The sequence below is a fragment of the Gymnogyps californianus genome, chromosome 2, assembly GCF_018139145.2.
Source record: "Gymnogyps californianus isolate 813 chromosome 2, ASM1813914v2, whole genome shotgun sequence".
NCBI lineage: Eukaryota > Metazoa > Chordata > Aves > Accipitriformes > Cathartidae > Gymnogyps > Gymnogyps californianus.
In genome coordinates this window covers 161,092,724-161,106,086 of record NC_059472.1, presented here as the reverse complement: position 1 = coordinate 161,106,086, position 13,363 = coordinate 161,092,724, and the positions used below count along the sequence as shown (strand labels likewise).

Below are 13,363 nucleotides of genomic sequence, written 5' to 3'. Positions count from 1 at the left end.
CTACAGGACAATATTACAATACATCTGATACTACGTCATAGGCACACGGCTTGTATAAACACAAGTGATCAACTCCAGATAATCATGTTCTCTCTCACGCTTTTTTGCTTAATTAACCAACTAGCCAACCATCTCTGTTTTAACAGATTATTAAAACAGATCTGAATTCTAATGCTGGAATAATAGATTCTTTCTGTCTGTTAACATATATTTATTGCTCTAGAATCTCCTGGTTATTTCTGTCATGCTTAGTGGTTCTGATTAATCTTTCTCTTCAGGGGGGAGAGGAGGCTCCAAAGAGGTGAGATGACTCTTTAATTTTTGCTATTCTGAAAATAGGGAAGAAGGATTCATTAGGTTAACCCACAGATGACTGACTTCAGCTAGCCTGGTTGAGTAAGTGACCAAAGACTATCATCACAGTGGTTACCATCAGAATACCTTATGACCTGTTTGGGTATCTGCAGAATTAGAAATAAGCTCAAGTGAGCCCCCACACCCTACAAATATACTGTGAAATCAGGTTCAACTAAGAGACTTAGGGTCGTAGCCACAGAGAGGATCTATCCTCTTTGAAATGGTCTCTTCAAGGCAGGATGGTCTGCTACAGGATAAAGTCATATTCTTGCCAGACAAGTTGGAACTTAGGGGACTTCAGTTTCCACTAACTACTAATTCGTCACCCATCACAAGCTCTATGTTGCCCGTCTTGTGACTTTATTCTATTTTACCTGCCCATCAGTTTAATTGAACCGGAAGAGCTGTTTTGTGTGCCCTGCCCTTCTTTTCTGAAATCACATTCATTATCCCAAATAATCCCTCAGCAGAGAACCACTTTTTGCATTTTTGGTTCCTGGAAACCCCTACTGCGTGCATAAGCCTTGGCAATGAAGAGGAAACTACATCAAACTGTCGCGTTTGACCTCTGTCTATAGGAGGTTTTCCTCTCTCCAATGATCTAACACATGTTGTCTCTGACCTACACCAGGAAGAAAGGATGAAACCAGAGCAGATTGCTGTGTTATGACCTGTTTTTTCTCCACCCTGCCAAGATTTAGCTGTAGCCATCCAAAAAATGTAGGGAAGTGGTGCGGGGAATTTCACATTGGTTAGCCAGACTCTTTCAGAAGAGCTCCTCAGTGAGACAGAACTTAACCTCAGGATGACTTTGAAGTTTATAAAAAGAACCGTCATTTAAGTGAAAGGCTCTAACCTCAACAGAATGAAATTGGATGGACAGGGAGATGCAGCTCTGTAAAAAACAGAATCAAACTGACTCATCACATTATGAATTTTTACTGCACTGTTCATGCTAACACACTGTATTACTGACAGGCCCTCTGGCTTTCTGCAGTTTCACAGCCATGAAACTAGCCAGGGAATCCACCATCAACTGCAAAATTATAAGACAGGAAGAAAAAAAAAAATGGTGTGGAATACATAATTGCAAGAAGCTGCTTTTAATGGAATGAAGCTGGCAAGCTAAGCTAAAGCGCAGGAACGGTTATTCCTTCACATGCTGTTTGGCCACTACCTTCTCTATCATTCACTCCTATCTACTGGGGCAATAATTCACTGCTGTACATCATTTAAAACCAATAAAAAGATGTGCTATGAGAGTCAGGTCTAACCAAGTGGAAAAGGAGAAGAAAAGTATTGAGAGGGAGATAATTAACTCTTTTAGCTTCCAGGCCATTTTATGCAGACAGTAAAATAGAAAGAGGTAAATGAATTCCCCACTGATCTTTCCAGTTAGGTTAGCTTGGCCCCTGCAGGGGTACACGGTGCTTGCTGCTCTTGCAAGGCCCCTGTGAGTGACAGCTGTATTCCCTGCCCTTGAGTTTTATAGCTGAAGCAGCACCGGGGGGTCAAAAGCAGGTCTCTGAGCACTCTCCACCTCCACACACGCCAGCCTGGCAGCTTTTCAGCAGACAGCATTTTTGGGGGGAACAGGGCAGCAACGTGAGGTTGAATCAGACACCGAGGATCTGCTCCTGAAGTGTATTCCCTGCAGAAGGCTTCAGCTGCAACACACATGACACAGGCCATTGCTGTTAATTATTTTATCTTTTAAAATGAAGGGGGGAAGGTTGAGTAAATGAGATAAGATCAATCAAGTTTAAATTATTCAATGTCTTAATATTTCTGAAGGGGACTTCTATTCGATTACTGAGCTCCTCCATCTCAGTTAATAATTAAATAATACGCTGGCAGGCACAATGCAGCATGATCATTTCTATTATTACTCATGATGATATCTAGTGCTCCACTACACATGTAGCTGGGAGTTAGTAGTTTTGGCAGATCATTAATTTCCCAGTTTAAATAAAAGCTTTAAAACCTTGTTGCCTGTAGTCAGGGCACATCCAAATCTCATAAATGGGGAGTGTAAGGCTGTGTTGATGTAAAAGAAGTTTCTGCACAGCTGAAGAGAGAGTTAGATTCACGTTTGGTTATTTAAACTTGTGTTGTCTAGGAATCTTGCTATATTGTATTGTTTATTTATTACTGGACATTATATTTCAGAAGCTGTTGTAAACTAAGGCCTTTGGCACCTGATAGTGAGAGGTGCAGGGTTGCACTGGAGGGCCTGAGACAACGATTCCTTCCTTGGTTTTACAGGCGCTGGAACCACATAGTTAGCAACGATAACTATTTCTTTTGCTTTATCTATATGGACCCACAAAGCACAAGCTTCACCTTCAGATGCACTGAAATTCCCAGGATGGGCATGATACTGAAGACCCGTGCTTACTGAATCCTCCCCGTTGGCACGCTTTCCAACTGGGAACTACAAGTGAAGTTATACAATTGCTGACCACTGTTTAAGATCAGACAGGAAGGATTTTTGGGGACGTTTTCAAAGAGGCCAGAAAGCACCTTCACCACGCCTTTTTCCATGCTGCTTGCTGCAAACAAGTCAAGACTATTTTGTCAATATTATCAGTTACGACCTGACTGACCTGTATCCAAATTCAACCTGTTTTATAACTTTTTATGTCCCTTAAGCAACAGATTTTGCTCTCTGATCACACCCAGTTAGGAAAAATCACTCTCAGACATGGATGGAGTGATCAGATTATTGCATCATTAAAAAACTAAAGATCTCCCAAAATCAAATCTATCTTTACAACAAGGAGTAAGAATTGTGTAACCAAATGTTTCTTAAATTGATCTATTTTACTAGAAGAATTAGTAAACCACTATCTTTTGAAGCAGACAGGAAATGAAAAGAAAAATGGTATTCCCAAGCTTGCTCACCTCCTCAGCTCCAGCAGTTGGTGTAACAGCCAATCCAGGCTCTGGTGCTAATTTCACGACATCAGCCAAGGACACATTCGTCTCAGCTACAAGCCCTGCAACGAGAATCACAATCCTGATCAATGCAAAAAGCACGATGAGGGATGTGCCTTGACTCCCTGGCAAATTAATACATTGTATTGATCTTCCCTGGTCAGGTCAGCATTCAGGATTGAAGGATAAATGGCAGATCTTACATTCCTACGCGCTAGCCCGGGAAGTGGGGGCTCTGTGATTGAGTTTTTGCCAATCACCTAATTCGTACCCTGGAGAACAGGTAAGCAGCAGAAATGCTACTCAACAATATCAGTAATTATTTATGGTTACAACAGTACAGTAAACAGCAGTGAAAACACGTGGAAGCAAGGGATTCAAGGACAAAATGTGACTAAACAAAAAAAGGAAGAGAACTGAAAATACTGTCAAGAAAATATGTTACAAATTACTAAATACATATAAGGAAGCAGAATAATAGGGGAGTTCTGCTACTACAGCATTTTGCTTTGCAAGTGAATCGCAGCATTTCAGGAGTTCCTTGTACACCTGCCGAGAACCCCAGGCTAACTGTGGAACACCCTACTTGCAGATGTACACTGTAATATATTAAGGAGCCCTTGCCATCAATATTTCATTTATATTAGCAAGTCTTCACCTTTACTCAATTCCTTTGCCTGGCCAAGAGTGAGTCAGCTGAAAGCATCAATCAAAACTGCCATTTAGAAACACACACAGCAAACCTCTGGGGCTTGGCTGGCAGAGTACCTGAGCTAAGGAGTCCTCCATCAGCATGGCATCTGAAATCTTCACTCAAACGCTCTGTCAACCAAGTCTCAAGATTTCATATGCCAAACTGGCAGAGGGAACACACATCTTCCATACATACAAAATACCTGCACAAACCTTAATGACGGCTCCACATTTCACATGCATTCACGGACAAGGAATTTGCCTGCAGCATTAGGTGCTGGGAAGCTTCTGGTGGCTTCTGAAGCAGTAGGCAAAGTTTGAGTACGGAGGAAAAACAGTTTGGAAATTTGGGCCCCAAGGTGGAAAAATGGTCCCACTGTGGCTTCAAACATACTGATAATCGAACAGTACTGTTTCCACTGTCCTGCAAAAGCATACTTTGCCTGACAGAACCCTTGTGTCTTTTCTGGAAATAAAGAGGAGAGCATGCTGTGTGCATTAAACACATCGACTCAAGTTTTGGCTGTGCAATTTTCTGTGCTGTTTTCAAATGCAAGAGAGCATGTAGTCTTCAGATGCTATAATGTGACAGCAGAATTTGCTTCTAAAATTAAAACTTGGCTGATTTCTTCTGATGGCTGATGTTATCTTTTCCATGCTGTTGCAATCCCATGATCTTACATGAACTTGTACAGAAGGTATCCATGTCTTAAGGTCTAAATCCTAAAGCTTCTAATCAGAAAAACTGAGGCTAACAAAAGTTGGCCTAAATAAGGACTTCAGAATTTGATACACATTTCTTGATTTGTTTAGCTGTAAGATATTAGAAACTGTTTTAAAATACATGAATAAAATTTCCTGCCTGGGATTCAACTCTTAAATGGCTGATGGCCCACTGTCATGGTTTAACCCCAGTAGCAACAAAGCTCCACGCAGCCGCTCACTCACTCCCCGCCCCGCTGGTGAGATGGGGAGGAGAATCGAAAACAAGTAAAACTCATGGGTTGAGATAAGAACAGTTCAATAATTGAAATTTAAAAATAATATAATTATAATATTAACAATAATGAAAAGGAAGATAACGAAAAGAGAGTGAAATATAACCCAAGAAAGACAAGTAGTGCACAATGCAATTGCTCACCACCCACTGACAGATGCTCAGCCAGTCCCCAAGCAGCGATCCACCCCTCCCGGCCAACTCCCTCCAGTTTATATTCTGGGCATGATGTCATATGGTATGGAATATCCCTTTGGCCAGTTGGGGTCAGCTGTCCTGGCTGTGTCCCCTCCCAACTTCTTGTGCCCCTCCAGCCTTCTTGCTGGCTGGGCACGAGAAGCCGAAAAATCCTTGCCTTAGTATAAACACTACTTAGCAACAACTAAAACATCAGTGTGTTAGCAACATTATTCTCATACTAAATCCAAACACAACATTATACCAGCTACTAGGAAGAAAATTAACTCTATTCCAGCTGAAACCAGGACACCCACCCTTAACATAGACCTGCATGCATTAATAGATATAAGTTAATTAACACTTTAAGTCTGGGACTTGGACTGCTGCATTACAGTGAGTGATGTAGTACAGCAAGCAAAATGACTGGTCAACCTAAGAGTATCCCAAGATCTATGCTTTTACAAGAGAAAGCACATACTTGAGCATGGAGCCCAGGACACCTTGCATATCCTTCGTCTTGACATTTAAAAGCTGGAAGATACATACAGGTTTAACAACATTTACTTGGGCAGCAGTATTACTGGTCCTGTCGTGCCTGCCCTCTCTGATCATCTTTCCTAGGACTGATCTTTTGTTTGGTTTCACCATTTCAGTAATCCAGTTTACAGCCTGGTCCACAAACCGGGGCAGCACGCTACACCAGCACCTTCAGTTGGCTGTATTCTTTCAAGAGCGGCACATGGAGATAGCAGCTCAACACATTAAGGTCCTAGACCTTCCCCTGTCAGTATCAACAGTTTCCAGGCCCTATCCCTTGGTTGAGAAGCAGCCACCAGACTTGAATTATAATGTAAATGTTATTCTTAGGCCTGATCCAAGCATACTAAGAGCAAAAAACCGTCTTTGACATGAGTGACTTTCCAGTCAGATCCACACAGCTTTATTCTCCGCTCATTTTCAGTAATGTTAATTCCAAGTATTAACCAACTGAAATTAAATGCCCAGACTGCTCAGAAGTATCTCCTTACAGTCTTACCATGAATTGCTCTGTAAGCACTTCCCAAACAAGCCGAGTTGGCGGTATCAATAGTGTACACCGGTGCGTTGAACACATCAGACAGGACCTGAGAAGTATCAAAGCATCGGTTATGCATGTCCGTGAAAGACAAGGGATAAGCAATGCCCTATCACTGCTTAGGAAAACAAATAACTACCGTACACCCCAGCCAAGCATTTGGGTACCCACGGGAAGAAGCACTGTAGGCAACAACGAGTCCTGAACTTGCCACACAACAGTGTATTGGTAAATCTGAGCTCGAGGTGTAACTGCAGCCAGGAAACAAAGTCCCATTTCTCTCCAGATCTCTTTATTGTAAGTTCAGAGGAGTCCAGGTTCAAGCATCGTCTCCCTCATAAGCTCACACAATCAGCCCATGCCAAAGGCTTACATCAGAGCAAGGAGATCCGCTCATGAACCCACAACCGGTGCCTGTTTTCTTCCATCGCATTTATAGCTGAGCCAAGTGGGAAGGAAGGAGAGAGGAACCAGTCATGGCTCCTCAGTTCTCAACTTTGATAAAATAAAAGCTCCAGCAGTATGATGGCCTGCTAAGCCTGTCTTCTTCACCTCCACCATTCCCATCGTATTAGGGTTAGAAGGAAGAATGACACAAGAGCTGGTTACACAGTCTCTACATTTACCAGGAATTTTCCTGTATTTGAGGGATCCTTCGCTATGAAGATATACCAAGACACTTCTCAACTTGGCTTGAGCAATACAAAGAAAATTTTACAGGCAAAGAATTTGTTACGGTATCCAACAGATACTAAAGTTACTCAACCACACATCATTCTGCACTGAAATTGACACCAGGCATCTTGCATTCCCTGAGTACATGTGCTTTTCCCCACAGTAGGTTTAGGAAAACAGATACAGAAGGGCAAAAAATGAAGACATATTTGGATAGGGACACGGGAGGTTCATGAACTTTTCCAAAAACACTGTCAACAAACTCTTTCCATTTTGGTTTCATCACCTCTAGGATTGCAGGTGCCCTCAGGCTGAGCAACACAAGAAGCAGGTAACAATTCAGATTTAACTTGTGCTGGTTTTATTACTTTTGCCAAAGGGAACAGCGTATCACCCGATTTATATCCATACAATCGAGTCTAAAATAAGGCCAGAGTGTCCAGGAATCCAAAGCATTTGGATAAGTGATCTGCAACCCCGATCCAGGAATTTACAGCCCTACTGATCATGGGCCCCAGGGCTTCATAAAAGATGACTAAGAAATTCAATCCATATATGCTATAAACAGTATGTGACATTTCTAAAGAATTTTGCCTCTTTCTCTGAAAGTTTGTGGGGAATCTGCAAATCAAAACCTTTGAAAATCACCAATTTTCATAATTTTAAACAGAAGTGGCTGGTTGCTAACTAGAATCCAATGAAAGCCTGAGGTTATACACTTAAAACACTCTCTTGTGGTAAGATAGCCAAGTCAGTATTGCCTAACTTCGCTTGCAAGCAAGCATTGAGCAATACATGAGCTTCAATGCTAGAGGACAAATGGAAAATTAATCGTGGTATCTATTAAAAAGCCCTCTGGCAATGGTAAAGTCACAGAGCGCTGGTTCCACTGCCCATCCTGCCAGCCAATACTACTGTATTGTTTCAGCACATTCCCCATCTGCTTCTTCATCTCATCTCTAACAGGTACTTCTTGTCTTAAGCTTGAATTGTACATTCCTTCGGACAACAGAGGTCCTTTGGGGTTTTTTTGCATCTCTGAAGAGCCTTATACAATGCAGCTCAACTATGTACAGAATGCTAATAAGTGCTGCAATACTACAAATAATAACTACCTTTTGTGCCACATGATTATAAAATTAAAATTATTCAAAGTTCATATATTAAGTCATTTGAAACTGTGGTCTCATGAATAATTTTAAAAGAAACTGTTAGAGGTTTTACTGCTAAAAATATTTCACTGTGTTTCATGCGGTCATTAATCAAGCACCACGTATGTTATAAAAAGCTTCCCAGAACCGTGGCGAAAGCTGCCCTACTATATTTTTTAACAGATTTTCCTAAGTTGCCTCCTTTGCGGTGTAAAATATAGGAGTTACTGCATGTTGATTAATTAAATGATAGTCTTTTGTAGCCCTGGAACAAATTATCCAAAATTGACCATGATAAGGGTAGAAGCTGTTATTCTTCATGCAACTGATATGGTTTCTGAGGTTTTGATTAAATTAAAAAGGAGGATCCAATTAACCAGTGATTGAATTAAGTGGATGACACTGTATTGATCATATTATTTTAAGACACTTCTAATGAGGTTTAAAAGCAGCTGTATTGTTACACATGAGGAGCAAGCACCACAGCCACCACTCTCCCATCCCCACAATTTTTCAGGTGTGTATGTTGCAGAATTACATGTTATAAGAACATTCAGTTCTCTGCCTTCATTCCACAGCAAGGAAATCCTCCTGGCACCTAAACTGGAAATACAGCTTTAAAAACAAACTCATCTATTAATCCAATCTCTTCCCTGACGTATTCTTAGTAGAATTACTCCAGTAGGGACCAATGTTTTAAGCAATTAACCTATCAGTTAATTTTCCAACGTCAAGTTCCTAAGCAAAATAACCAAAGCAGATGAAGAGAAATGACATCTACAGGCAAAACATGCCAAATTTGTTGTGTCCCAATCAGCTGTACAAGCAATGGTTATACAAACACGTGTTTTAGATGCCTTAGGAGATGCCTTTTTGCTTTTTGCTCTTCAACCTCCATTTATTCCAGCTCAGGTTTCGCAGAGCAGACGAGCTTCCTTTCATATGATTGCAACTGTCAAAGAGTATGGTGCGTAGTTGAGGCTGGCCTCTAGACTCTCTCTAGCTGATGGAAAGGGATTGGCATCTCCAGAAAATAATTCACCCTGTGTTGACTAACTTCAGTGCCAGGACTTAGCCCAAGATTAAAGACGAGTGCCTTCTGGTGCAAATGTCTACCTCCAGGCTCAGTGTCGGAGCCTCTAGTCAAAGGGGAGCTTGTCAAGGCAGTCACTGGAGTACAGAAAGCTCTCCGGCTCACCCGGAGGGAGACATCTACATTTGGTAAGTTAAAACACCATCCAGTTTCCTTTGCACTGTAACTGACTGGATCTCCCCTGACTATTACAGGATTGACAGATCCTATACAGACATCACATCACAGACGACTGGATTCAGGCAAGATGAATCCCAACCCAGACGTCTAGCTCTGTGATAGCAAAAGCCGGGTGAGAGGCATCTCACCATTCATGAGCAAGGCTTTGCCAAATCTCAACGGGCAGAAACAGAGAGCATGCAGTACCCTGTTCTCAAGAAGACAGGCGAAGGATCTTCACCAGGGCTGGATGTGCAGCAACAGCAGCAGAAAAGGAAGGTGGGAAGAGGAAAAACAGACTATACAGAAACATAGTCTCCCCCCAACATGTGACACAATGCTAATAAGTAACAGATACTCAGAACAACAAGGGCAGGGTTTGGGGGTTTGTTTGGGTTTTTTTGTTTGTTTGGGGTGGGTTTTTTTTGAGTGTTCAACACCAGCAAAATCCCCCTCTAGTTTAAATCCATGGCAAAAACTACAAAAATCTCAGGTATCATATCAAGTCTCTTCCTGATTTCTTTGCTGATTGATTTGATGTAAGTGATGAGACCTGGAAATCACCAGTGCTTCAGATACACATTCATAAAACTAGTTGAGTGTAAAAAAACCTTTAAAGTTCAATGCAAAATTAGCATTAGGCTAACGGTTTCCACACTAAACCTGAAGAAAAGCCCCAAAGACCTGCAGCAGATTCACAATCCCATATCCACACCTTCCTGTGCAGCTGCAGTGATTTGGATTCAGTACATCAAAATAAAAATGCAGATGTAACTGCAAGTTCCGTTCAAAGGATTTAATTTTCTACTTACCTGCAAGATCTTTTTATTGTGGGATGCACCACCAGTAGCCATAATCCTTGTTCTGGGCACTGCAATGCAATACAACATATAGATCAGACCGAAAGTGCGTATTGTCAAGATTTGCACTACTGAACGAAGCAATGAGAACAAGCAGGTGGGAGTCAGATGGTCTGGGTGCTCTCTCTGTACCTCTAATTTACCTTCTGTAAAAAAGGAGATAAGACTAATTACCCACCTTTCCAAGGCACATTAGAACACTTCCTTAGAAGAGGCAACACAAATATTGCAGATCTATTATTACTATTATAGTGCTATCAAAGTCAGGGAGATTTGCAAAAGAGATATACAATAAGAAAGGCAGAGTGTTATGGTACTACAGCTCTGGTTTGAGGTCAGATTGGTTTGGCTCATAGCTGTATATATACAAACTGACAGATAACCTTTAAAATCAGCAGTATTTTCCAAACTTATCTCCTCGTGAAGTTCACAGTCAGAGTTCACTGAAACCTGGGCAATCCCTATATGCTTGAATGACAAGGAAGTGTGTCAAAAGGTAATTAGAGATGGTCTAAGTCACTTCAATAAAATAAAAAAAAAAAAAAATCTGAATCTTCATCCAACGCAAAGTCACAGCTTTGGGGGTGTTAAAAAAATTATCCTGCATTCTTTAGTCCTTAAAGAAACCCACTCTTCCTTCTCACATTCCTGAATGTCTGTCCTGTGCCTCATCATTTATTTGTGTGCATGCTCCTCTGGAGCACGGCATGCAACAAGCCATACATCTGTCCATAACCACAATTCAGCAAGGCATTATGAACATGAGTAGTTCAAATGATCTCACTGAAATTCTTCAAAGGCTTAAAACAAAATAAATGCATAAATATTTTGATATCGTATACTTAAAAAATCTAAACACTTAATTACCCTGATTTATGACAATAAGAGATACCATCATGTACACCCTCCCAAAAAGGGGAATTTTACTGTAGGTATTATTTTGTTATCTTATCCTCCTTTTTAATAAAAGCTAAAGATAATTTATTTCTCACAAGGCAAAGCTGGTCAACTTATACTGATGCCCTAAATAACTTATTGTCATTTATCCTTTCAAGTATCTTAATGACAAAAGCCCTGAAGACAGAATTAGAAATAAAGAGAAGATGCAGCTCACCGTGCCATTTGTAGACCCACAGCTAGGTGCTCAGGTGGAGTCTAAGACCCAAACAAAGCATTGCATGGGGGACCCTATTTTACTGATAAATTTAATTTTATTTTCCTCTTTGGAGGATATTCAGTGATGCACAAATTGGGTTTTAAAAGCCATTAGGATCTCTGTCAATGTCAGTAAACAAATAAAACAAACAGCAGAGTGATTCCTCAGGGAAAACAAGTTTCAATTATACCAACACAGAGTGACAGATCCCTGCCAAGATTATCACAACAACATAATAGCACAGAAACCAGTGAAAAATAACTAGTAAGCCTCTGTTCCTAGAAACCAAACTGAACTCTAAATGATTTGTCTAGTAGTCGCAATTCTGTCTTGCTAAATCTTGTTGCGAATATAAATTCTTGCAGAACTACCACATCCAACATGAAAATACCACATTTCAGAGACAGACAGCAAGACAGAATGAGAAACAAACATGTTTGCTACACTTCACAGCAGCTAAAACCGAAGAATAAGGCATGCTTGCTCTCCACTGCCTCTGGAAAGGGGCTGAATAAACTGCTGGGCTATCACCATCAGGAAAGAATGGTGGACAATATAAAAGTGGTAAAGTCAAACAGCAACCACCTCTGTGAAAACCGCAAACGTATCTTAGCTCAACTGCTTCTTGCACTTCCATCTGCATGCCAGCTCTCTGTCTTAGGACTTCTGCTCTACAACTTTCGAAATGTTTCGGAGCTCTGTCAGTATATATTGCTGTCTGCTTTCACTGGCACAGTAACTGATAGGCCAGGTAGGGCTGATTTGTGCCTTCTAGCTGACTTCAATGCCCCTGTAACAGATAACATGTTTGCATTAGGACTGCATCGAGGACTGGACAGGAGACTTACTCCTTGCTAGGTCAGAAGATTCACATTTTGGCTACATTATCAATTTATGCCATAACTGTAATTCAAGATAGTTTGATATAAATAAGTTACCCTAAGAAAAGTAGGGGTGAATTTACAGTGCATTAGTGATTCGATATAAACCACTCATGGGTATGCATTTACCCTACTATTAGTTGAGTTAGATATCTACCAAGAGGGCAAACAGATCTCAAGTCTAAAAGTGTTTAACACCCTGATTATCTGCACACGCATCTTAACCCAGAATAATACTAAGAATTATTTCAGTATATAGCTAACCTACTTGATAAAAGAAACTAACTTAATTTACACTGTGAAGTTTCTAATGTTGGTCGGACATCTCAAGTTCTAAACTGGATCAGCTCGTGAGTACAAACACACACAGATACACAGTAAAAAAACCCCAAACCCCATGCTGAAGCTACATGAAGGGCAAAACCATTCATTCTCCTCCACTTCAAATAATTAGGATGGTGTGCTGATTTTGGCTGGGATAGAGTTAATTTTCTTCATAGTAGCTAGTATGGGCCTATGTTTTGGATTTGTGCTGGAAACAGTGTTGATAATACAGAGATGTTTTCGTTATTGCTGAGCAGTGCTTACACAGAGTCAAGGCCTTTTCTGCTCCTCACCCCACCCCACCAGCGAGGAGGCTGGGGTGCACAAGAAGCTGGGAGGGGACACAGCCGGGACAGCTGACCCCAACAGACCAAAGGGATATTCCATACCATAGGACGTCATGCTCAGCCTATAAAGCTGGGGGAAGAAGAAGGAAGGGGGGACGTTTGGAGTGATGGCGTTTGTCTTCCCAAGTAACTGTTATGCATGCTGGAGCCCTGTTTTCCTGGCGATGGCTGAACACCTGCCTGCCGATGGGAAGTGGTGAATGAATTCCTTGTTTTGCTTTGCTTGCGTGTGCGGCTTTTGCTTCACCTATTAAACTGTCTTTATCTCAGCCCACGAGTTTTCTCACTTTTGCTCTTCCGATTCTCTCCCCTATCCCACTGTGGGGAGAGTGAGCAAGTGGCTGTGTGGTGCTTAGTTGCCAGCTGGGGTTAAACAGATGGCTCGCTTCACCAAAACGTAGCCCAGTAGGTAACAGCCTAGTGAACCCTAGCCATCACTGTCTGACAACAGAATCAGACTGGTGGGACTGGTCCATCC

At 41.4% G+C, this 13,363-nt stretch overlaps 1 protein-coding gene across 2 annotated transcripts in view; it reads right to left on the bottom strand.

The window, feature by feature from the left end:
• XYLB (xylulokinase) overlaps positions 1 to 13,363 on the bottom strand; it is a 91,369-nt gene that overhangs the window by 10,270 nt on the left and 67,736 nt on the right. The window contains exons 16-19 of one of the 2 annotated variants that reach the window (XM_050892274.1): positions 10,130 to 10,188; positions 6,201 to 6,288; positions 3,262 to 3,356; positions 1,441 to 1,457 (exon numbers count right to left, since the gene is read on the bottom strand). In XM_050892274.1, the coding sequence (XP_050748231.1) occupies positions 1,441 to 1,457; positions 3,262 to 3,356; positions 6,201 to 6,288; positions 10,130 to 10,188 (259 nt within the window). The remainder of the gene's footprint in view (positions 1 to 1,440; positions 1,458 to 3,261; positions 3,357 to 6,200; positions 6,289 to 10,129; positions 10,189 to 13,363) is intronic. The other variant, XM_050892273.1, reaches the window with a different exon arrangement.